The sequence below is a fragment of the Sceloporus undulatus genome, chromosome 2, assembly GCF_019175285.1.
Source record: "Sceloporus undulatus isolate JIND9_A2432 ecotype Alabama chromosome 2, SceUnd_v1.1, whole genome shotgun sequence".
NCBI lineage: Eukaryota > Metazoa > Chordata > Lepidosauria > Squamata > Phrynosomatidae > Sceloporus > Sceloporus undulatus.
The window spans coordinates 98,826,144-98,851,783 of NC_056523.1; the positions used below are offsets into that span (position 1 = coordinate 98,826,144).

The 25,640-nt window shown below is 40.1% G+C and overlaps 1 protein-coding gene across 2 annotated transcripts in view; it reads right to left on the bottom strand.

Annotated features, from left to right (window-relative positions):
• SEC24A (SEC24 homolog A, COPII coat complex component) overlaps window positions 1-25,640 on the bottom strand; it is a 56,829-nt gene that overhangs the window by 21,150 nt on the left and 10,039 nt on the right. The window contains exons 2-11 of one of the 2 annotated variants that reach the window (XM_042450006.1): window positions 23,112-23,627; window positions 19,328-19,486; window positions 16,278-16,355; window positions 11,069-11,220; window positions 7,293-7,465; window positions 5,878-5,980; window positions 4,130-4,256; window positions 3,720-3,829; window positions 2,248-2,360; window positions 1,281-1,399 (exon numbers count right to left, since the gene is read on the bottom strand). In XM_042450006.1, the coding sequence (XP_042305940.1) occupies window positions 1,281-1,399; window positions 2,248-2,360; window positions 3,720-3,829; window positions 4,130-4,256; window positions 5,878-5,980; window positions 7,293-7,465; window positions 11,069-11,220; window positions 16,278-16,355; window positions 19,328-19,486; window positions 23,112-23,627 (1,650 nt within the window). Of the gene's footprint in view, window positions 1-1,280; window positions 1,400-2,247; window positions 2,361-3,719; window positions 3,830-4,129; window positions 4,257-5,877; window positions 5,981-7,292; window positions 7,466-11,068; window positions 11,221-16,277; window positions 16,359-19,327; window positions 19,487-23,111; window positions 23,628-25,640 lie in introns of both variants that reach the window. The other variant, XM_042450005.1, reaches the window with a different exon arrangement.

Sequence of the window (25,640 nt, forward strand, 5' to 3'; positions counted from 1 at the left end):
AAGAGACAGTAGATGAGTGAAGGCCTGCTGAATAAGATGATTTTTGTGTGGTGATTTTGAGTCTGGAGACTGGATAAAGCATGCCCAGAGTGGAGGAACAAATTCTATGGTATATCCCTGTTCTATAGTCCTTAATAGCCATTGGTCTGATGAGGAATGTTGTCAGGTTAGCAGGAACACAGGCAATCTTTTCCCTATTGACTGATGTTGTGAGGGTTGGGCTTCAGAGCTCATACAAGGATGGTTTCCTGCACAGGGTTGGTGTGGCTGACTCTCCTTGTTGCAGAAAGGAAAGTGTGGTCTGTTCTGTGCCGGTATGAAGGGTCGAAAGTCCCTTCCTTTGCCAAAATTACAAAAGGGCCAAAAACAATGACCAAAGATTTTGTTGATTGCTTTGTCTCTTCCTTCTGGCTAGGAGCCATATCCTTCTTCTTGTCTTCGGTTTGCATAAAAATATCCTTTTCCCCACAAACAGGAGGGAACCTTCAAAGTGTACCATAGCTAGATTTGCTCTGAAATTCTCCTCAGCCTTTCTTGAGGGAGAAGTAGCAAACAAGAAAGATGAAGCAGGCTTAAGGCATGAACAGCCTTAACAGGAAAACAAAAACTTGTGCTTAAGCTTATACCTGTAGTGATATCAAGCAGGTCCAGGGAGACATGAAGTGAAGTGCTGAAGGCTTTGAGGTTTCTGGCAGAACCTCTCTTAAACTTGACTATGGCCAAAAAGATGTGGGGAATGTGAAGTACTCTGCTCTACTCTTTTTCCATCCTTTCTGTTGGATGGGAGAAGTCAGAATGATTGAGGGTCAAGTGAACAAGAGGCCTCAATGAAACTTTCCAGCAGCTAGCTACTATTTACCAGGTCCTAACCAGAAAATCTCCTTTTTCCAGCTAACTAAGAGTATGAAGATAGAGGGAGAAAGTAAAATAGATTTTAAAAAATCTGGCTTTATTTTTAAGCACAGCTCAGTAACACTAAAAAGGCCACACCCTTCCCAATGGCAGAGACAAAAACTGAGTGTGAGAGGAGCTGCTTTCTCCTCAGAAAAAAATTCAAAGTTGGTGACCTTGCCTTTGACCAAAGGAAGTGTTAACACTTTCCCCATCTGCTCTCCTGCCTTGTGACAAAGAATCATCTTGTACAAGTCTCTCATTGTATTTGTCCTTTGAAACATTAAAATTTTGCTACTGATGGATTAATATTCCCATCTAAGTCTGTATGTCCTAGGAATCATAAAGCATACTTCATAAATCTAGTGCTACAGATTATTTCTACTTGCCATCAATATCTGAAACTATTAACATCTGAGGCTGAGAGAGACCTTCCTGAAGGCTATAGAAATGGATTGTGCTGTCAAATGTTATGAAGCCAATTTTTGTTCTAGTGTTTCCAGGGAGTCTGAAAAACAAGAGAGAAAACATAGCACTGTGTTTAATAAGACTCTAAGAGCAAATTCATGTCAAATAGATATATTTTCTATGGAATAATTTTTTTTGCAATATATTGCCCTTGAGATAAAAATACTTGTTTTTTCAGCAGACAGCTATCAAACTGACACTCAAATTGATTCACTGACTAGAATTTCATGTTAGCGTTCTAGCAATACAATAGATAACCATGCTACTTGGAAGCAAAAAAGTGACAAGGGGGAAAATCTGGATTAGGTAGGAGTTACACGAAGTACATCACAAGTGTATCTGGAATCTTGAATATAGGTGTTCCTTCCATTACATTCACACTTTCAAATTTTACATTTTGAAATTCAGTATGACAACCCAAAGATCCAATATTCTTTTAGTTTTTAAAGGAAAAAAACCTGGATTGAGATTTTTTTTTCTTTATTCAGTATGAGCAGCTCAAGATGTACAGTGCCAGCCATTTGGAGGCATCATAAAAATCTGGTAGCTACAACTTCACTTGAACTGTGCAAAGCAGGAGTGGAAATCATGCAGTTTTCCAGATGTCACTAGCATACAACTTCTAGCATCCCCCACCATTAGCTATGCTGGCTAAGGCTGCTGGAACATATAGTCCAACAATTATCTCAAGAGCTGCATGATTTTCCACCCTTGCTGTAAAGGATGCAAATCCCAGAGATGACACCTTGAAACTGCATTAATTTTAATGTGATAAGCTGAAGACACTGAAAAAGACCTGGAAATTACTTTCCTGAACTCAGCCTACCAGTAACATAACAATTTAATATCTTTTGCAAACTGAAAAGAAGAACATTCCACAGCACTTACAAATCTAGATTGTCCAACAAGGTCTTGCATACAGTGTTCAAGTATCCTGTTTCTATTGCATTATGAGACACATCAAATACAAAAAGGTACACAGGAGGCTGAGGTGGACGTAGCTGAAAAAAAGAAACAGTTACCTTCATTTAATAGTGTGTCTAAACCTGATCCTAATCAATTTTAAGTTAGAACTACTAATCCAAATTGGAAATGGGTAGTTGTTTTGTTTTTCTTTTATTTTTTCTGCTGAAAGCAGTGGGAGAAACTGAGAATGACTGTGCATTATACATTCTCTTTCTTCCCCTGATAATATGTATGCAAGGAAGAGAAGTCTTCATTCAATTGTTAAATGCCACATCTCCAAAGTAGCAGGCAAGTTAAGATATAGTTTGCCTTCTGCATATGCAGGGATCCGTTCTGGATCCCTCCACATATGGGGAAAAATGCGTAAGCTAAAACCCCATTGGCTGCAATGGGGGAGTGCTTTTGCATTCGGCACGGTGTGCATGCCACATGCGTGCACGCCATTCATTGCTCGGCAGCTTAACCTTCTGTGTAAGGTTAAAGCTGCGTATGGCGCTGGCACGCTGACAGGGAAAACAAGTGCATGTGCCACAAAAGGATGAAAGTTTCTGAGTTCTCCAGAACTCTTCAGCAGAGGATATGGTCAAGAAAGCAGAAGAAACCAATAAAGAAAAAAAAAATCTAAGCTAGATGTGGCTATCATCCATAAACTAGATCCAGTACCCAAAATGGAAATTTAAAAACTGACTAATTAATTACTGGTAGGTGTTACAGATAGCAAGATTACACCAAACAATGCAATCTAGAACAAAGTATCATAAAAAAAAAGGCTAGCTGCAATTCAGATGTTAAAAAATATAGAAAATGTGATGGCTGAACTCCAGGAATGTGACTCAAGGTGCACTTGGTTTGTTCCCAATGCACAGCAGACTGGTTTTTGTTTTTTGGCTTTTGTACAGAAATTGTTTATACTAGCAAAAAAGTTTATTCTCAATCTGAGAAGCGTCAAAAACCATTTAATAGCACAGGCGACTGCTCTGCAAAAAATAGCAATACTGGAACAAATCAAACACAACTTTTGCAGGCAATAAACAGGATTCTCTGAAATATGATCCAGAATTATAGGTAGCAGTTGCTTAGTATGAAATGAAAAATTATTTTTTCTTGAGTAGCCATATAAACTAGATATTGCACATAACAAAGAGAGTAACAACTCACATGCCTATGACTAGGAGCAAACACATAGAAAAGAAAAGGAATGGGATGTGTTTCTAATTGCAAAGGGAAGGGGAAAACAGATTTCCAGAGGTTGATGAACTACTCCTCCCATCATCCCTCACTGGGCATAATGCTGGAAGGGGCTGGTGAGAATTGAGGTCCACTGTCATAGACAGAGCTCCAGGTTCTCCAGCCCTCTCCTACTAGATGATTTCCAAGTTGCAGAGGAATCTCACCATGTATTCAGAAGGAGCCATAAACTCAATTGTTGCATTTTGAACTTCAGGTCTTTTATGAGGTTCTCCATAAACTCTTGTCACAGGATTATACATAAATTCTTCTGGAACTGCAAGAGGAAAATACTGCATTTTTACTACAAGGTACAAGCATTCTCAGAATGAAAGTATTCTAAATATAACCACTTGAAGCTAGAATGCACTAAGAAAACCCTTGAATTTCCATGTAACATTAATCCGCATAATATTACACTCATAACATTTACACTAGTATTAAAACCTAAGAACCAGAAGTAATTGATGTCACATAAGAATGAAGTAGCATGAAGACAGGGAGATGGATATGTATATTAAACCTTTTGAAAGCCATGTCTTTAGTGTCTTTGTGTTCATTTTACAAAGTAACTCACCATCATTTACTCTGTAACATAAGTTGCATTTCCATCTCCTTTGGTCAAGAAAGCTGACAAAAGGATTGATATATGTTCTACAGCTACGACATCTCACAATTGTACTGGAAGTTACCACAGGCAATTGCTAGGAAAAAAAAGGAATGCCTTAGTAAGTCATATGTTGGTAATACATTATCTATTTCAGGTTAACTTAGATACCTGTCTATGAACAGACAGAGTGTAATAATCCAAACACAAGGGATTCCTGTAGTTGAATGTCAGCTTCTACATGTTTACAACAGCAATTCTGACTCTTCCTTTTGTCACTAAGCACAATATAAAGGAAGGTAATTTAAGAGCAATCATGCTAAGGGAACAGGAATCTGTTTAGTAAGTCTGGGTACCAAACAAAGTATATGAATCAGTTCAGACAAGTTTCACAAATAAAAAGGTCACTTTAAGTGAAAGTGACTGCAACCAACTCTTACACTTGGAAGCAGGAAAGGAATATTGAATATTCATAATATATCTCTAAATAACTTTTTAAAAGAACTGCTGATTAGTTTGGATTAGTCCACTCTGAAGGACACATTTATTCAATAGGCAAAGACAGCCTAGATAATGTGTAGTACACAGTCATGTTTTTAAAAAAGAATTGGATATAGGAAGAAAGGCTACAGTTACTATCTATTTGCAACAACTGATGTCACAATTATTTCCCACAAGGATCCAGAAGTTATTCCCCAGCCTGGAAACCTTCTACTTATTTGCAAACAGCAACCATAAGAGTAGATTAAAATCAGGGAAGAACAGATTTTGCAAGGATGCTTGCTTTGATTTGAAGATTATGCCTTATAATAAACCTAACACCATACATGTTTTGACAGCTTCAGTATACCTTGAAAAATGCATAAATGTATCGCCATAGAGATAAAATTTATTTATTTATTTAGGTATTTATATCCCGCCCTTCAGCCCTAATGGCTCTCAGGGCGGCTTACATTTATTATTTTTTAACCAGATAGTTCCCTGCTTACAGTCTAAAAGACACGACACAAAAGGAGAAGGGAATGGTGAGAGGGGGAGGGGATCAGGTCCAGCATTCTTCTCTCCCTCTGAGGCTTGGACCAAGGCAGATGGACCGGAGGGAGGGCTCTGCTTCTTCCAAGCAGGCCTGTTGGAGCTAGCCTGTCTCTCTCTCCCTCAAGATGGTGGATGAAGGGAGGGCTTGTCTTCTTCCAGGCAGGCCTGTTGGAGCTAGCCTGCCTCTCTCTCCCTCAAGATGGTGGCTGAAGGGAGGGAGTTCACTATTAAAGAAAGTGTTGCATATGAACTTTTAAAATGCCATTTTGCAGAAAATGCAGGGTTTTTTAGGGATAGGCAAAAATACATAACTAAAACAGTGCATTATATCAACCATGTTTTGGAGAAAAGTGAGTTGAGTGACTCCCCCTCTCCACTGGGCTTGATTCCTTACTTTCTGTTTAAAAGTCAAGCTACAGTGTGCCAAGACGCACAACGAAGGACACTGAGAACTAAATGATCCCCCCAAAACAAGATCAATCCAGGACTTCCAGGCCTGCCTTTTAGGGACTGTTGAAAGCAGTCTAGACACTGCAGCAAACTTTGGTTTGATTCAGTCATGAAAATAAAGAAAGATGATCCTGTGAGAGGGTCAAAAAGGGATTTTGTGTGAACAGCTCACTCACAGCCTTATTTTGAAACCCAACACCCCAGCAGTCATAGTATTCAGTAATGTATCATACCGATAAGTCTTTGAAAGGATGAAGCAGGAGCCCCAAAGGAAGTTTGGCTTTGTTCAGTAAGGCCTGAGTTTGAGGAATGTTAGTCAACGTACATCGGAACAACCTACATGAGGGACAAAACGTTAAAGTCACTATCAATTATATGCATTACTCATCCCTGAGCTGCACTGGTATTTTCCGTATTCTTATCCCTCCAGTTTGGGCAGAAGAAAGACACATCACCTCTTATGTAGTATTTCAGTCTAGTAATAAGAAACTATAGTATCTCAAGTAACCCAGATACTAAACTTTAATGTCTGAAGTGGGAAGCATTGCCGAGTTGTACTATTTTTGTATTTCCAAAGCAGTCTACTTGAAAAACAGTAATAGCACGCATGCATGTTCTGTAAAAAATCTGCACAGGATTAGACTCAGCATGAGCCTCCCATCAACAAGATGATTCCTCCCTTCCACATAAAGCTTTTGAACTAGCAGAGCATTTTCATTGGCACAATGGAGGAGGTATTCTTCATCTATTCTCTCTCCTACAGTGCCTTATGTGTCCAGAAAATCTGCTCCAGAGATTTAGGTGGAATAGCGTAGGTGGTGGTAATGAGACCTCCAGTGGAGGGTTTGTATTAGATGTACCCAGCACTAGTGTCTGTTCGTAGTTCAGGTGTGCTTCTTTGTATCTCACCTCAGCAGCACCACGGTGCTTCTGTCCTATCTCCTTGCTCAGTTTATTTTGACTGTGGAGCTATTGAAGTACATGTTATGCTGCAGCTTACATTCTATCAGGCATACTATAAATACCAATGCTTGAAAAGCACCTTTATAGATATCCATATGTTAAACCTCTGTAGACATTACAGCTGCAATGCAGAGGACTCTACACTTGTGATCTATTTGGAACTGTCAGCAATTAACAAAATGTAAGTATGCTACTGTATCAGAGGTGGACTGTGAACTTTTGTTCCATGATGTGCCTGGGGGTGAGTCAATGGGACAGCTGTCTACCTGTTAGTGCAGAACCAAGACCATGCAAGCCTTCCTAGTACCTGTTTTAGATTACTTGGCCCCAACAGTCCAATTGTTAAATGTTTCTTCTGTTATATATTTTTTGAATATGACATTTCCCTTAGAATTTACAGGAATTAAGCAGGACTAGGCCACTGTTTTGGGTGGAAGAACTAAACCAATGACAGAATTTGACTTTTATGGACTCTAAGAAAAACTCCCATTTACAACTGCTATAAAAGCCATGGAATATGTTGCAAAAGTAATGCTGGCCATAACACTAGTTTTGCTAAATATATCAAGATTATTTGTTCAGTCTAATGCTATTAAGTTACATTTTTTTCTTTTACTTGTATTTATTAAAGATATCAGAAACTGATAACACCACAGTATTTTATAAGACTTTTAAAAAAACTTACTCTGGATTACAGTTCAGCTTCTGGATATCTTCATGTAAATTCGGAACAGGTGCCTGCAAGGGGGTTGATGGAAGAATATTTCTCTCTTGAAGGAGGTTGATAGGTCGTAATCCTTCTTGTTGAAGACTTAGTCCACCCATTGATGTAGTCAAAGTGTTTGTTCCCAAGCCAGGCTAATGGAAACAACATTGCAAATTTAGACTCATAGAAACAAGTTAGTGTCATATCTGCTAGCTGTGTAAATATTATGTACATTTACAAATCATTTACATTAGACTGCAAAGGTGTTGACTGAATCTGAACAAAGCTGGTATGCTGTTTGTACCAAGAACCAAGTAGCACATAAATGGTATACTCTACCTAAAAAATGGAAGTAACTTTTTAAATGGTGGAAGCTATTTATTTCCACTACCAACACTTTCTTTTGAGAAATTTTAAGAATGTCAAAAATTAATCATATCCTCTCAGCCTCAGAGGAAGCCAAAGGCTTTGGAACAAATCTTGATGAGAAAACCTGTGATAGGTTTGCCTTAGGGTCACCAAAAGTTAGAAACAACTTGAAGGCACACAACAACAACTGCCATTACTTTCTTACGTCAGCAAAATAATAATCTAGGCAAAACATAGCTCAGATTTCCAAAAAAAGAAATTCTAATCAAATTGATACCACTCAACTCAAAGGTAATACTATGAACACTGACACTTTGATATTCTATTCATTTTTCATGCTAACATTTCTTGGTTACTTCTTCCTCCCAGCATGAATGAAGTTTTCTAATCAAAAAGAAAACTGGGAGTGGGTCCTTTCCTGCCTATCTAAGTGATCACTTTCAAAAGAACTGCACATTTCAAACTGAGTCCATTTCATACTAAAATAGTGATGGAAGAATGAAATGTGTTGTCCTTCTCACTGGTTAGGAATGATATCATAGAGACAATATGTGTGGCAGTGACAGAAGCTGAAGCTCTAGATTAATTAGTTTGTTACCTATTTCATTATTAAATACACCTGTAACTGATTACATTTATCATCAGTCAGTCCTCATCTTATTCTATTAACTATTACATCACACTGGATGTTGGCTAAATTGGGCGTACAGAAACAGTAATGTACACCAAAGCTTTCTTTAATGATGGCGTTCAGGCACTGTATGTTCTTGGGAAGTCTCCCCTCAAGGCACCACTAGCATGGTTTTCAAACCATATACAGAACAATTCTGTGCATTTGAATGCTAACTCGAAAACTACTTGGTGAAAAGGCAAAATACACTTTTTAAAACAATGAATTCTATGTCCAATGGTCCTGTTTACGAGTAAATATGTTTACAACTGGAGCATTGCCATATATATCTTAGAAAAAACAAAAACTTAAAAAATATACTATATTATTTTGATGTACTATATACATGTTAGGCCCTGTCTTTTCAGTCTTTCAGAAGAGCCCCTAAATACAGTCTTATTCTGACTGACATTCCTAGGAGTGGCATTCTTATGAGTCTGCTTAATGGAAGTGCTCCATTGCATGATTTATTTTAATCTCTGCATTTAAATCTAGCCTTATAGTTTGGAATTGTATTAGTTATTAAATGGAGCTGAATTGATGCATATGAATTTTGTAGAATGTGTTCAGCCTACAGGTGACCTACAAGAATTCTTAAATATATAAACAGATTTAGCAGATGAAATCAGGATGGCTGCAATGACTGTCCACTATTAAATCAAAGGAGATCAGAGGAAAAATGTGGGATATAAATATAGATGAGAATAACAAAAACAATGATGATCATGTATGGGTTAAGCATATCGATGCACGGTATGGATAAGAGTTAACTGGGGATGTAGTTTGGTCCCACTCAGTTTTAGCTTTGGCTACAAATCTCATGACATGCAATCACAAGAAGGTTAGCCACGGTACTTGGGCTGAAAAATTATTCCTTATCACTAGCCTACACTAAAGCCAATACTGTAAATAAATAAAGTACAATATAATGCAAAGACTGTTGGAAAAAATGGGGAGAGTTCACAAGTACAATTCTCTTTTGTTGTGATGTAGAGAACTACAGATATGGCAGATGTTTAAGTAAACCATAAATGGACTATTTCATCTTTCCTTATAACTCGTCCCTTAATAAAGTGTAGAGTATGTTGGGGTGCTTGCTTGCTCAACTAGCCAGAGGTACAAATGTTACTGTAACCCCAGGGGTTCTATCTCTTTTTATAGTTTCAAGAATGAGACTGTATCGAAATAACACACAAATATCTCTCCATGAAGCACCAAGTGCTCAGGAAAATTAAAATACATGCTTACAAAATCTGAATCACAGAACCACTCAGTGAGAGACTTGTCCAAGGTCACTCAGCATGTTTCATAACTCAGCAAACTTCACAGCTAAGCAGCAATTTGAACTCTGCCTTCCATAGCCAAAAACAATGGTCTCTACCACATTCACATGCTTGTAGCAGCAAACAAATCTGCAGTCATCCTCACTGAAGTTTTGTCTGCCTTATTTTACAGCCTTGGTCTCATCCTACGCCTCATGCATCCAAGCATTTTTGGTTTCATTATGTGCCTAACACATACATACATACATACACACAAAATCCCTCCCCAGTCTGTTCATTATTTTGGTAGTGTATTAGAACCCTCACTTTATTATATTTCTCCTTTTTCAACTATCCAGAATGTCTCGAGACAGCCATAATCTCCCCTATTTCCTAATTTCCTGTCACACTCCCCCCCCCCCACCACAACCAACTTCTATGGTTTATAGAAACTGCTCACCACACTGAATCTCTTGTTGTACCCCTTTATTCTTCTTACTACTCATATCCCCCTAAACTCTTCTGCTACTTCCTTTGACTCCTTCCACTCATTCCTTGTATTATGATGCCCATCAGAAGAACAGCACAGCAATTTTTCTCCTCCTAATTTCCTCTTTACATTCATTTATTCAAGACTTACGCCCTTATAATATGAGAACCATGTTTGCCCACACTTATCCTTCTATCTTCTTTGTCTAGTATTAAGTTCACTGACAAAGATGCTTACATTTCATACAGTGGTCAAGCCACTACTGGTGCTGAAGCACTTCATACAAGCAGTATCAACAGCTCACAGGTCACTGCTTTCTGTAAACAAGCATGAATGTTCACCATCTCAAAATATCTGTTAGCAATGAAAGGAGTATGAAAGGCTTTTCAGTGGGATATAAATGTTGCAGTTACTGGACTCTTATGGCCAGGAAAGTCTGATTTCTACAAAATCAACCAAGCCACAATAGACTGGACTATATAATAAAATCAACATATTACTATGGCTAACTGAAGTCTGCTGTGGGCAGAAGCTCTTCTGCATCCCATCAGTGAGGTCAATACATTGTGTACGGACACTAGAGAAGGCCTTCTCAGCAATGTGCAAGCCAGTTGTGAAATGCTCTCCCCTGAAAGGCCTAATTTGGTACCAACACTGGTTTTATTTGGGTGTGAAGTAAAAAAAGTGGTTATTTGTTAAAGTGTTTGGTAAGTAGGCTTTACTCTGGGTTTGGCTTTAGCAAACTGATTTACTAAACTGTTTTAACTATTTTTAGCTATTTTAACTTGTTAGTGTGTTTAAATGTTTCCAATCTATATAAATTATATTTATTGCAGTAAATTGTTTTAATCTATTAATATTGGGTTTTTCTTGTACAACACCCTGAGATCTCATGATTTAAGGTGGGATATAAATATTTTAATACATAAACAAAGGGTTTATTTAAGCAAGATAATCAGTTTACCTGAGGGAACTGTTGTGGTCCACCTGCATAAGGCATTCTTGGTCCTCCAGGGGATGATGTAGTTTGGTAGCCTGGTGGTAAGCTGGGATAAGCACTTCCAACATGTCTATTCATTTTAAGATTCTGAGGAGCTGAAGGGCTATGTGCAGTTGCTAAAAGAAGAATATATTCATTAAATGGAAAGAAGTAAAACTAACATTCAAGTCCACTTCAGAGAAATTTATTTATTCTCATTATTGACATAATACCTTAATAAAATAATAAAAATAAAATTTTTATTTTTATACCGCCCTTCCATAGATCAGGGCGGTTGACAGCAAAATATCAAACAACATATACATCAGGGTTAAAAACAATTACACACAAACAGAATAAAACCCCCGTTAGCCAGTCCTCTTTGCCACAGAAGAGGAAGGGAGGCCCACTGGACTTTAATCGGGGAATGCAAGCTGAAATAGAAAGGTTTTTAGGTCCTTTCTAAATTGGGCCAGGGAGGTGGCCGAGCGGAGCTCTGTGGGCAGCGTGTTCCAAAGGGCTGGGGCGGCGATGGAAAATGTCTTCCTCGCGGTGGAGGTCAACCTAGCCCCTGGCACCTTAAGTAGTTGCTGCCCAGATATTCTGAGGGTGCGGGACGGAATGTACGGAGAGAGGCGGTCCTTCAGGTATCCTGGGCCCAAGCCATTTAGGGCTTTATAGGTCATCACCAACACCTTATATTGTGCCCGGAAGTGAATAGGCAGCCAATGCAGATCTTTAAGCACCGGTGTAATATGGCTGGCCCTGGAAGTTCCAGTGACCAGCCTGGCTGCCATATTCTGTACCATTTGTAGCTTCCGGGTTTGGTATAAGGGTTGCCCCATGTAGAGTGCGTTGCAGAAATCCAATCTCGAGGTTACCAGAGCATGTACTACTGTTTCAAGGTCCCTCTGGGCCAGGTATGGGCGCAGCTGGCGAATAAGTCGAAGCTGATAACAGGTGTTCTTGACCGTCGCATTCACCTGAGCAGTCAGGTGAAGCGACGAGTTAAGAAGCACCCCCAGACTGCGCACAGAGTCCTTCACAGGGAGCGTGACCCCGTTCAGGACAGGTGGAACTACCACCATTCCTGGACCAGGGGAACCTATCACAAGTACCTCCGTTTTCTCTGGATTCAGCTTGAGTCGGTTTTCCCTCATCCAGCCCATTACTGACTCCAGACAGGCCATGAGAGGAGAGACACCATCCCCGGTCACTGCATCAGTCGGAGACATAGAGAAAATTATTTGGGTGTCATCAGCGTATTGATAACCCCGCGCCCCATGTCTCCGGATGATCCCTCCCAGCAGTTTTATGTAAATGTTAAATAGCATGGGAGACAGAATGGCTCCTTGAGGGACCCCAGTTATAAGGGCCCTCTCATCGGAGCACACGTCTCCCAGCTGCACCATCTGGGACCTCCCGGAGAGGTAGGACCGGAACCACTGGAGCGCAGTGCTCCCGATTCCCACCTCTGCCAGGCGCCCCAGAAGGATACCATGGTCTATGGTATCGAAAGCCGCTGAGATGTCCAAGAGCACCAACAGGGACACGCTTCCCCCGTCGATGCCCAGACGGAGATCATCGACCAAGGTGACCATGGCCGTCTCAACCCTGTAACCCGCCCGGAAGCCAGTTTGAAATGGGTCTAGATAATCCGTTTCATCCAAGACCGCCTGAAGCTGGATTGCAACCGCCCTCTCGATCACCTTCCCCAAAAATGGCAGCAGCGAAACTGGCCGATAATTGTTATGTACCAGGGGGTCGAGGGAGGGCTTTTTTAATAAAGGTTTTACTATGGCCAATTTTAGTTCAGATGGAAATTGCCCTTCCCTCAAAGATGTGTTAATAATCCGGCGTAGCAATAAAGTTACCGCCGGTCCCCCCCTGGGCCGCTAGCCATGAGGGATAGGGATCGAGAGAGCAAGTTGTCTTCCGAACACTTCCGAGGATCTTGTCCACATCATCGGTACTTACCAACTCAAACCGATCCAGTTTAATGGAGTCCACGGAGGCTCTGGACGCCTCTACTCTAGGTTCTGCTTGAATGTTGGCGTTAAGACCTTCGCTTATCCGAGAGATTTTATCCACGAAGAAGTTATTAAATTGGTCGCAGCAGGCCTTAGAAGGTTCAAGGATCTGGTTCGGGGCAGGAGGGAGCTGAGTTAGCTCCCTCACCACCCTGAACAACTCTGCTGGACGTGACTCCGCGGACGCGACGCGAGCACCATAGAACGAGTTCTTAGCTGCTCGTATCGCCTCTCCATAGTCCTCTAACAGTTGGTCTAGGAGAGCCTTGTCGTCTAAGCGAAGGTGTTTCCGCCAACGGCACTCTAGCCTTCGCAGTTCCCGCTTCCTCGCCCAGAGATCTTCCGTATACCAGGGCTTACGTTTGGAAGCGGGCCTGAGAGGGTGCTTGGGAGCGATACAGTGTATAGCCCTAGAGAGACCGGTATTCCAAATACAAGTCAGGGCATCAACAGAGTCGCCGTCACTTCCAACCATGTACCCCTCTAAAGCTTCCTGGAACCTTTTGGGTTCCATCAGCCTTCGAGGGTGGACCATCCTAACTGGTCCGCCACCCCCGGGGGGGATCTGGGTAGAGACCTTGATTTTTGCCTCCACCAGGAAATGATCCGTCCATGACAGGGGGGAAACATTAGTTATTTCCGCCCACGGATTTTCCGCATCCGAACAGAAGACCAAATCAAGAGTATTACCCGCACAATGCGTAGGACCCTCTATCAGCTGGGACAGGCCCATGGCCGTCATGGTATCCATGAATTCCGGAGCCGCACCGGGTGGAACATAGCTGGCCGTGAGGGAGATGTTGAAGTCACCCAGGACAAGTAGCCTGGGTGTCTCCAGCATCAGCTCAGCGACCAGCTGTGTCAGCTCGTTAAGGGAGTCCGCTAGCGCACGGGGTGGCCGATACACTAACAGAATCCCCAGACTGTCCCTAGCCTTTAGGGTCAGGTAAATACACTCAATATAGGATGTCTGTCGGATGTGGTACCTTCAATATGCATGGCACTTTTTGTAATACGTATGGCATATTATTAACACAGAAGTGAAACTGTGTGGTCTGCAGGAACATTTTGTGCAATCCTGCAATACTGCTACAATCTCCCCACAATATTGGGAGTGTGGGGGGAATCTTACCTCTAAAAACTGAGATGAATCAACTAAATATTATTCTCCATTTCTCTTCCAAGTTCACCAATTAGCATTTTTAGAAAACTGGAAATGATCTTCCAGAAATGGAACAGGGAGAGATCCTGGGTCCTCCCGCCCCCTCCCATTACCAATATAGTCCACACATACTGAAATTTAAGTCAGATGCTTTTTATCTGTTCACTTTGGGAGGTTTTTCTTTTTTTAGACCTTTAATGAACAAATTGTCTATACAGTCCTGTTGGAAGATTTTTGCATTTTCTTTCCCCCTCCTTAGACAGAAATGGATTTTTTGCATGTAAACTCTTCTCTCTCTCTCTCGTTCAAACTAACCATGTGATTTACGTCACTCCCCCTTTGGGACTAACAAGACACTCTCTCGCTTTCAAAGATTTTTTCCTGAACAGCATGTCTTTCATCTTCCTTCTCTCTCAACCTTCTTTGGAAGATGGTGAGATAAAGATTTCGTTTTACCTGAACTATTCACTAGCTAGATTAGGATATAGCCTTTATGTACATACAGTATAGATTAAAGCCATTAATAAACTTTTGTTTGAACTACAAGCAACATGTGTTTGTTGTTTTTGGAGTCAGTCTCAGTTCTTAGGGAAGCATAATTACACAAGGGTACATTTCTGCTACTCTGCTGATTTAAAACTAGACCCTAACAGGTTCGGTTTCCTTACAAAGTCTAAAGCCTTAGGAAACTTAGGCCTGATTTAAAGGGGCACTATGAGGCGCCCCCATCACGTGCGAGGGACGGCACTTTCAAACGCCCCCTCATGTGATGGGGGTGTAAAAATGGCGGCGACCTATACACATGGGCGCCACCATTTTGACATGATGGACGCCTAACGTCCACATGTTGCGGCGCCTTCATGACACCACAAGTGCGCCATTGGTGCCTTACGGCGTCATAATGATGACGCAGAAAGAAGTCACTTTTGCGGCTTCTTTTTGCTGCGCAAGGGAGCCACACGGTTTGTCCGCTGCAGCTCCTTTGCATAGAAAACTAGGGCGGCAGCAGACTGCCCTTTTGGGAGGTCTGTATCCCGCCTTAAATTACCTACAAGTCTGCCCTTTGTATCCACAGGGGATGTGTTCTGGACCCCTGCCCCGTACCGAGTTCAATTGATTTCAATGGTGGTGGTGATGTGTGTATCCATTAATGTGGACATGTCCCCATTGAAAGCAATGGGGCTTGCCATCCATGGATGGTTAAAATCGGTGGACTGCAAGCCTGCAGATATCAAGGGCCCTCCGTAATTGGTTGCACTCTTAGAACTGAAATCACTATGCTGCTGTCAACAATTCAAACTTTTCCTGAAATGCGACTGCTTACAATGTTTTAAGTAGCACTGGAGATTTTGACTATATTATCATCTTGTGGAAAAATATACAGTGGTACTCCGGGATACGAATGCGCCGCCTTACAAAATTTCCGGGTTACGAAAAAAATCCATAGAAAAAAACTGTTCCGGGTTACGAAGGTTATTTCGGGTTACGAAAAATTTTTTGGTGCTTTTCGGCGCTTTTCGCACGAAATCGCGGCTTTCGCTATTAGCGCCTATGGTTTTTTCGGCTTACGAAGCATTTCGGGTTACGAACGCGGCGGCGGAACGAATTAAATTCGTAACCCGGGGTACCACTGTAGTCAAGATACAACAGTGCTGCTTATCTCCTAATAAAAGAAGTCCAATGCTTGACTGGTACTTTCAGCAATACTGCTAATGATCCATCAATATTTAAGAGTCAGTGCACAGCCTGTAAAGTGTCTAGTTTTTGTACAATGTATCAACTACATGTTATGTTCATTTTCAGCAGGAAAATGAACTCCCGAAAGTCAGTGTTTTGCAGATTTTTTAAACCTAAATGTCACTGGGTTAAACAGGCACATGTGCAGTGCATGTCTGAAACATCTCCCTATTTATTTTATGTTTAAGCTATGGCAAGTGCGTTTTACAGAAGACAGCAATAAGTGAGTGTAAAATAGTGAAAAATTGAGGAAATAATGTCTTACCCAGGAAACCACCACCCTCTATTGTATCATAATTGTTCTGGACTAACGATCCATCACTGGCAGTGCACACAGCATCACCTGCTAACAAAGTCAACTGTTAGATGCTTCAATCCAGTCAATCAGTAGTTTATCCCTTATGGCAGATTAACATTACATTCTATGCAATATTAGCAGTTTAACATTTTGCATATTGATCTCGGGCCCAGAATACAAAACATTGCCACCTATTTGGAGGAGATTTTCTCAGTATAGAAGAATCCTTCTGTAACCCTGCAAGACAGTTTTCCCATCTCAAATAAAACAATACCCATAATTCTTTGAGCTAGCTTCTGCAGTATCCTTAAATAAACAGTAAGATATGTGATGGGACAAATCACCAGAATGCCCCTCCAGCTATATTTTTCTGGTAAACAAACAGGTTAGATAATGGAAAACATGGCTTGGTAAAATTAGCTGCTGTCCCACAAAAGGGCAGAAGTAACTATTTCCTCTTAATAAGCTTAGAAATCCAGTGATAAGGTTCATGGCACTTGCACTTTCAAGTTGATGCTGACAGACAGCTACCTTTGTTAGACCCATGTCTGGATTAAACATGTCCATTATACCTGCAAGGTTTCACTTATTTTGAAAGCAAAAATCCTCAGATGTCTTTATCAGACTGGCTTAACATATTTCAATTGCATTATTTGAGCTAGATGAGCATTTATATTTCATTGGAAGGATAAGTGAACCACAGAATCACAAGAACAATATACCTTTGCAGTTTAGAAATGAAATCATGCCACCCAGTGCATGTTTACACAGAAGGAAATCTTAGTTCATTCAAAATGGCATAATCCCTCATATGAATTTATGATTACAGGTTCACAGATGTTGTTGCATACAGCAATTTTAATTACAACATCCAAGTTATCATTCTTTTTTATAGTGAATTCTTTCCTATGTTTATCCCAGCATTTCATTTTTAAACAACTTGATCTGCTTGTTTCTCTATGTCTGCACCAGGAAAATGACTGTAAACTAGCATCTAGGAATAAAATTCACTGGTACTCTCCTTACAGTCTGTAAACAGAAAACACTGATCAAGCTATTAGTATCACTGGAACAAAATTGCGAATGCACTAAGAACTTGAGTTACTTCTGACTATTACCCTTCAAGAATCCTATGCTCAGAAGTACTGTCAGTATGAACTGCTAAGGCAATCCACTATCTAAGACAAAAAAGGGGGAAATGTGTGAGGTGTGTGTGTCCGAAGTACCATATATAGTCATGTATAATTTGATCTCATATATAAATCAAGGGCAGTTTTTGGGGCAAAAATTATGGATTGTGTTATGACCCATGGATAAGTAGAGGGTAAAACTTAGGGGCACATAACAAACAAATATTATCCTCTCCTTTTAAAAATGCAGAGAGAGAAAATGCTTAGGAAAAGCTAAAGGGAAGGAATAGGCACTTTTAGAGGCTGAGTACCCAAACTGCAACCCAAAACCCACTTATTTATCGCAAAGTGCCATGTCCCTCTGACTTTCTAGTAACAAACTCTGGCAAATTCTGTGCTGGGTGACAGCACATGTGCCCACAGAGAGGGCTTTGAGTGCCACCTCTGGCACGCGTGTCATAGGTTCGCCATCACTGGACTAGGGAAAGCAATTAAGTAAGAATTAGGCAAGATCTTGAAATACAAGGATGAATACTAAAGTCACTGAATACTAAACTTAGAATGGTCCATGCCATTGTATTTCCCATCACTATGCATGGATGTGAGAACTGGAGGGTGGGGAAAGTTGATAGGAAGAAAATTAACTCATCTGAGTAGCAGTACTGGAGAAGAGTTCTATGGACACTGTAGAAAGACAAAACAAGATTGAACTCTCCCTAGAGGCCAAGATGACTAAACTGAGACTGTTGTACTTTGGCTGCATCATGAGAAGACATGACTCACTAGAAACAACAATAATGATTGTTAAGGTAGAAGGCATGAGGAAAAGAGGAAGACCACATTCCAGATAGATAAGACTATAGCCTGATACAGACCAGCAGTTTGTGCCGGCCTGTGGGCAGAGTTAGGGCGCAGCGTCCGCACGCTGGACACCCTAACCCTGCCCCAGGGCATCATTTTGGCGTACGCTGCTCCACATGGCACGTGTCATGATGACCCTCTGGTGCTGCTTCCACATGATGCCGCACTGAAAGGACATCATAAAGCTGTGCCACCACAGTTATGCTGCCCTTTGGAGGGCGCAAAAAGGAGCAGCCCATGGGCAGGCCACCATTTTGGGTGCTTGAGGTGGAGCAAAGTGGCAGCAGTTATTTTTAACTGGGGTTTACTATACAAGCCTCTCTGCAGAGAGATCACCTAGCCTCATGAGATTTATACAGGAAGTCCCTCTGCTCCACCACAAGCATCCAAAATGGCAGGCACACTGCATTCTCTGGGTGCCCCACATTACTGCCGAATGCCGCTTAAACTGATAAAGAAGGTGAAATGGGAAGGAGGATGGGCTGTCTTTTTTTCTCCCGTTTAGGAAAGTGAGGATGAGATGGGAGCACTCTTTCACACCCTGCCACATCAAGAGGGGTTTCTGTCCTCTGCCTCCAGTCACTACCTTTGTGTTGGGTCCCTATTACAGCACATTTCTGTGTCTGTTGATCCAGCCTTCTGGGGTAGATTTTTTTGTCATCTCCCCCCCCCCCCCCTTATACAAGACTATGTATGGTAAATATCCCAATGAATACTAATGGTAACGTCCAGAATCCAAGAGGGGGAAGTTTGATTTCCCAGACCATTCTCCTCCTGACCTGAAGAAGGGAATTTTTCCTGCAAAATAGCAATAGCTGAATTAGAAAATTCAAGTTTAATTCTATTCATTTGGGTTCTGAACAGAGTGCCTCATTTGAACCACAAGTGTTAATTTACTTAGCTAGCCCAATACTGTTATCACCTCTGTCAATAACATTATCAGAATTTAAACAGTTTTATTATCCCAGTTATTGTATTTAGTGTATTTCTAACTTGTACTATGCAACTTTCCTTAACAAACCTTACCTTCTTGGAGATTTGCTGAGTTTGGGGATGGAACACTTGCTGGTGGAGCTGCTGGGGAAGCTGAAGGCTGTGCAAAAGATGTACTTCCAACTGGAGAGGGCCCTAAAGGAGGTCTAACTGGCGAGTATGTTAGCTGATTGACAGGCAGAGGAACAGGAGCTGTGAGAACAAGCAGTTTAAGTACAAATGTTTTTATTTTGGCACAGATACAAATTTGAATACATATTAATTTTTAGTTTCATGCATATTCTTTTACATAAGGTTCTTGGACAGGTGGACTTAATTAATTATGCCTTCTTAATTATTCAGTACCATCTGCATATTAACACCAAAGTCATTTGCACCTCTTTTTTTTCACTACATATTAGATTTTTAATTAACGTTTATTAAATATATATACAGTACTATGTACATATACAAAGAATAAAAAATCATATTGCAAGAAGGTAATTATTACTTTTCATTCTGTTATTTCGTGTTTTGTAATTGACAGCAAATAAGTTTATCAAAATAATTTGTCTTTCATTTGTAATTTCCTCTTGATCTACTTGGATCATCAAGTGTTAATAACAGCATACACAGTTCCCTTTCCGAATATATGTGTATTTACATATGCACTCACACATATATAGATAGATATGTATGTTTTCCTACTTCAGCTTATCCCAAAACTTTACACTGATTTGAACTTTACTCGGTTTTAGGTCATATACCTGGGGGTCATATCCATCTTTTTCTGCAAAACTTTAGTAGGGTTTCCAAATCTACATTAAATGATCTAAACAGTTTATTTTCAATCACACTGGCCTGTTACAGACTGCCAAAATAAAGCTGCTTCGGGTCTCTTTGGAGGTATGCTGTTTAAATGATGCATGGGTCCTACGAGTCCGGAGGTCGCGCCAAAGCCACACTCCATTCCTAAGCACTGGAGTGGAGCTTTGGTGCAGCTTCCGGATTCTTAGGATCCATGCATCATTTAAACAGCATACCTCCAAAGAGACCCGAAGCAGCTTTATTTTGGCAGTCTGTAACAGGCCACTAGTAAGTCTATCTAATTCTGTTTTGTCTAAGGATTTTAATAACCATACGTCTATTTGTGGTATTTCCTTTGTTTTCTATTTTTTTCTATGAGTGTTCTAGCAGTTGCAATCAGACAGAGTATCGTTTTATGATTTTTTTAAAAAAAAATTGCTTCTTCATCAGAGATTTTGTTTGTCACATTTAGTAAATAGAGACATTAAAAATTGTATTAATCTCCCTGTGAACATTTTCCTACTAACTTTTAATCTTGGAACATAACCAGCACATGTGATACCAGTTGCCGCTAACTGAATCGCATTTCCAACAGTGGTTTTCTTTCTTTTTGTATATTTTGGCTAATTTTTGTGGCATCGGGTGCCATCTGTAGGCTATTTTTACATAGTTTTCTCTGATGCTCTGACATCTAGTGAACTGGAACGTTATTTTTCTAGAGAATTCCCAGCTTTCTAAATCAGTGCTTCTGCCTATATTCTTTGCCCAGCTTATCATGGTCCCTGTGATGATCTCCTGTTCTGGTGATCTTTCGAATAATATTTTGTAGATTTTTGCCACAGCTTTAGAGGTATTCTCTTCTAGGATCTTGTCTAATTCAGATTTATTAATTTCAAAATTTAGCTTTTCTTTGTCTTTCTTATATCTTTCTGATAGTTGGTTGTAGATCAGCCAGTGTTTCTTAAATTCAAACTCCAGAATTTCATTTATTAGTCTTATTGTGTATTGTCCATAGTTGTTTATTTCTCGATATCTTAAACATCTGTGGATTATTTTTGTTCTGCCTAATAATGCCTCTTGCGGGGGATATCCATCCTGGTATCTTTGGATAGAATGTCATTTTGATTTTTTTTCAGACTGCAAAAATTGATCTTCTGATAAAGTGATGTTCAAAGATTTTGTTAATTTTGTTTTTATCATACCATAGAGAGGCATGCCCCCTGAAACATAGGTTGAATCCTTCGAGATCTAGAAGTTTCTGATTTTTTAAATTATTGTACTACATATTAGATTTTGACATCATAGGGAAAATCATAAAGATGGGTAGCTACTCCTAATTTGAAAAATAAAGAAAGGAACAAACAAACAAAATACTGAACAGTGGTAAACTATATTTTAAAGGGTGAGCTAAGGAAAGTATAGAAATATGAAATATTTCATGTAAGACTTCATTAAACATAATCGTATGGGATACATAGGATCATATATAGACCATACAGTTACTAAATCAGACCGATGGCAAATTCACCTGTAACTCATTCATTCTGCAGTACTTTCACCTAGCATTAAACATACATTAGGCTACTTAAGTCGTGAAGTGTGGTACAATTAGTTTTGCTCCATACAAACACAACCACCTCATTTTGTAGACAGCACTATACATGGGGTAAATCCATCCATTTGACAAGCCCCAATATCACTGGACACAAATACGTTATGCTGTAGCAGGAACAAAATATTTCTACTCCCTCTCCACATTTTCTAACAATAGCAACAACAGACATTGCACTTATCTATAGTAAGACAAGTAAGTCTTGAAATTACATTCCCTCAAATGTGCACTGTTTCAAGTGTGCATCACCAGGACATTTTAATAAATTAGTAATGGTTAATGACTAGCTAAACTATGTTCCTATTTAAGAGAGTAACAGTAGTAGTTATTGTTGTTGTGTGCCTTCAAGTCATTTCTGACTTATGGCAACCCTAAGGCAAACATATGGGAGTTTCTGAGTTTGTGTATGTAAGACTTCCTCAAAGTCAGCCAGTGGGTTTCCATGGCCAAGTGGGGAATTTGAACCCTGGTCTTCAAAGTCAGAGCCCAAAGCTCAAACCACTATGCCATGCTGGCTCCTATTTATTAAGGGAGGGAAGCTGAGAAATATTTGTCAGGGTATATTTTGATGCCTGAACTGTGTTCCAAATCTTTGTACTTTAGCAATACTTTCCCAAAGGGATCATATTCTTTTACACAAACGAGAATTATGGGTAACAACCATCTCTCCATCACAATATAGACAACCATCACTTTGTTTGTATATTCAATCTACCTAAGTAATGTGTGAGAAATGCTTTACTCTTCCATGCTTCACAGTTAGCTGTATGCTACTTACCTACAAATTCACTTGACTTAACCATTAAGCCAGTGTCATTTCCACAGATGAGCAGTAGGATACAGGTACTTCTACTAAAAGATGACAATGGCCACCTGTAACAATGACATGTCCTGAAGCCCGAGCGAATCCTCAGGCCTATATGCTCTTTTCCCCTTCTTTCAAATGGACAGGAGGAGAACTAAAATAGAATTCAGTTTCACTCTACTTTTGTTATGCGAGAAATGGATTATGGTTAAAATAAATTCCAGCTGGAGGACTATCAAAGAAGTAGTCTGAGACATTTAGAGAACACTAGGGTGGTGAAGGCTACACTACAAGCCAAGTACAAACAATTAACTGAATTGTTTAAATCAAACTCTATTAAACCACAGTTTACTTGACATTGACTTAATATTGTTCTTAATTTTTCTTTAGTTGATGTTTTCCCCATGTTCTGTAACAAATTCCAAAAGATCAGTATATATAACATGCACAAAGACCTTTACTATTACACTTTCAAAACTTACTGTATGTACATGACAATTCTGAGGGCTGAGCTCTTGAAATTAAGAGAAGAGTTATTATCAGGATTCTTTACAACTCTGGTGCAAAAAAAGGGGGTGGAGAATAAAGTAAAGTAGAAGAGTTACTTTTCTTACCTGGCTTCGTATAGCTGTTTTGAATTGGAGGGCCTCCAGATGAAGAAACATAACTTGTTGGTATATTTGTATTTCCTGGTGATGATAACAATGACTGGGTTGCTGCTGTGTGAGCAAAATGGTTTGCTTGAGAGACCACAGTTGGTTGGTTTAAAGGAGTTTGCCCATATTGCCAGTGTGAATGTGCTGGGAGATTCACTCCAGAATGAAAACTACCAGCAGAGGTTGACGCAGCAGCTGAGTTCTGCAGAACAGGAGGAATCTGGGCTACAGGTCCTGGTTGTGCTGCTGCCATAGAAGAAGGTCCAATAGGTGTTCTAATAAGAGTCTGGCCAGGTCCCTGATAATTACTAAAAGGTGGGATATTCTGAGATGCTCCATAGTTATACAGTCCAGGGGATGTCTGCAGGGGATTCTTTGTTGCCATTTGCTGTGTATATATGCTTGGGACTGCAGAATTATATCCCTGTCCATCTGCTAAGTGTGATGAATTCATCAATGGGCTTTGTATAGGACCTGAAAGGCGAAAGAATTTCTGTGAATAAATACTGAAAAATGTAATTCTTTCCATAGAGCAACATGAAGTCATATCTCAGAAACAGAAATTTGCCTGGACTGAGCTGGGTAAAACCACTGGAACAAGCAATGAAACTATTGAAAGCTCCCCGTAATATTGTTCACTATTGGGAAGAATTCTGTAATAAAAAAATGAAGATGTTTAAGAATGTGTTGTTTCTGATGTTGAACAAAGGAATTTCTAGCTCTCTACAGTCTACACTATAATAACTTAAAAAGCCTTTTCTGAAGAAATGAGGACACTTAGTAAAGTCTTAGCATTTGGGATGGAGAGGAATGGAGAAAGTACATGTGTGCACCTTCATGTTACCTGTCGATTTATGATGACTCCATGAATTTCATAATTTTCTCAAGGCAAGGAACATTCAGAGGTGGTTTTACCAATTCCCTCCTCTGAAATATAGCCTTTAGCACCTGGTCTCCCATCCAAATATTAACCAGGGCTGACTCTGATTAGATTCCAAGATGAGACAGGATCTGGTGCCTTTAGGATAATTAGGTCAGGAGAATGAGAGAAATAGCCACAAATTGAGCAGAAGCACCTTCAATGCACACACGATAGTACTAACATCACAGGAAATATATGAAGCAGAAAATTGGGCATATTTAACCTCCAGGGCAACCAGCATATGACATTTGAAACTTGTACCAACAGCAGAAAGGGGAAATATTTGTCAGTAGTAATGTGGCTTGGATAGTGGTTACTGGCTTACAGATTTGTATGGATAAGACTGACTCATACAAGTGCCTACAATGGCACTTGTAATTACAAAGTTGTAACCCAAGTGTAAACCTGAGGGCAGGGAATTGTCAAATTAGTAATCTGTAAACCACTCTGAGAGCCTTTATGGCTGAAGAGCAGGGTATAAAAATGCTAAACAAACGAACAAGGACTATTCCCTAACAAAAACTGCCTCCTTCTCACAAAGATATTTCTCCCAAAAGAGAAAGCTGGCCTGCTATGAAAGTATTAAGCAATCCTTCCACCACTCCCCCACATATCATAAATCTGATCACATCCAGAAAACTCTGAAGCATTAAAGAGAAAAACAAACACTATCAGAATACATCTCCTCCATCCTGTCCAGCCCTGCTTTGTGTTGCCAAGATCCAAGGAAAAGTACCACATTGAACTTTCTTTCCACCACAGGCCCTAACTGAAGCTACAGTGGTACCTCGGGATACGAAATACCCAGCTTACGAATTTTTCGGGATACGAATAAATCCCATAGGGATTTATTGTTTCGGGTTACGAAAGTTTTTTCGGGTTACGAAAAAACTCCGGCGCTGTTTTAAATGGAGCCGCGGCAGAGCCGCGGCTTTTTTCCCCATTAGCGCCTATGGGTTTTCGGCTTACGAAGGCTTTTCGGGTTACGAAATTAGCCGCGGAACGAATTAATTTCGTAACCCGAGGCACCACTGTACAAACAAATGCAAGCATAAAATAACACAGGATAGCTGCAGTTAACAGGCAACAGAATACAGTAAATAGCTGCAGGAACTATTGTATTCCAATTGAAGAAGAACCACTTCAAATATCATTATACTGATTCAAGTGGCAAAGATATAAGACTTACACTTTAATCATGCTTGAGCCAATGTCAAGGCAAAAAGTACAGCACTATATGTAACCTACTTGTTTTCATTTTTTAAAAAAACAACAACACCTGTTTTTTGTAGATTTAACCAATTGCCATGTCTTTTTATCAGCTGGTGGAATATTTATCCCTAACACTTGTAGCTGTGGAACAACTAGTAATAAGCAGTATCTTCAGTTTGTCTACTGCTGCAAATGTGTGCGGACTTGTGCCTTCAAGTCCAATGGTCTAATTTTTTTTATTAAATTCATGGGGCCACTATAAGCCAACAAGTGACTTGGAGGCACATGCACACATAGTAATTTAGTTGTCTGAAAAGATGCTAACACAACTACTGTACATCTTTAAAGGGGAA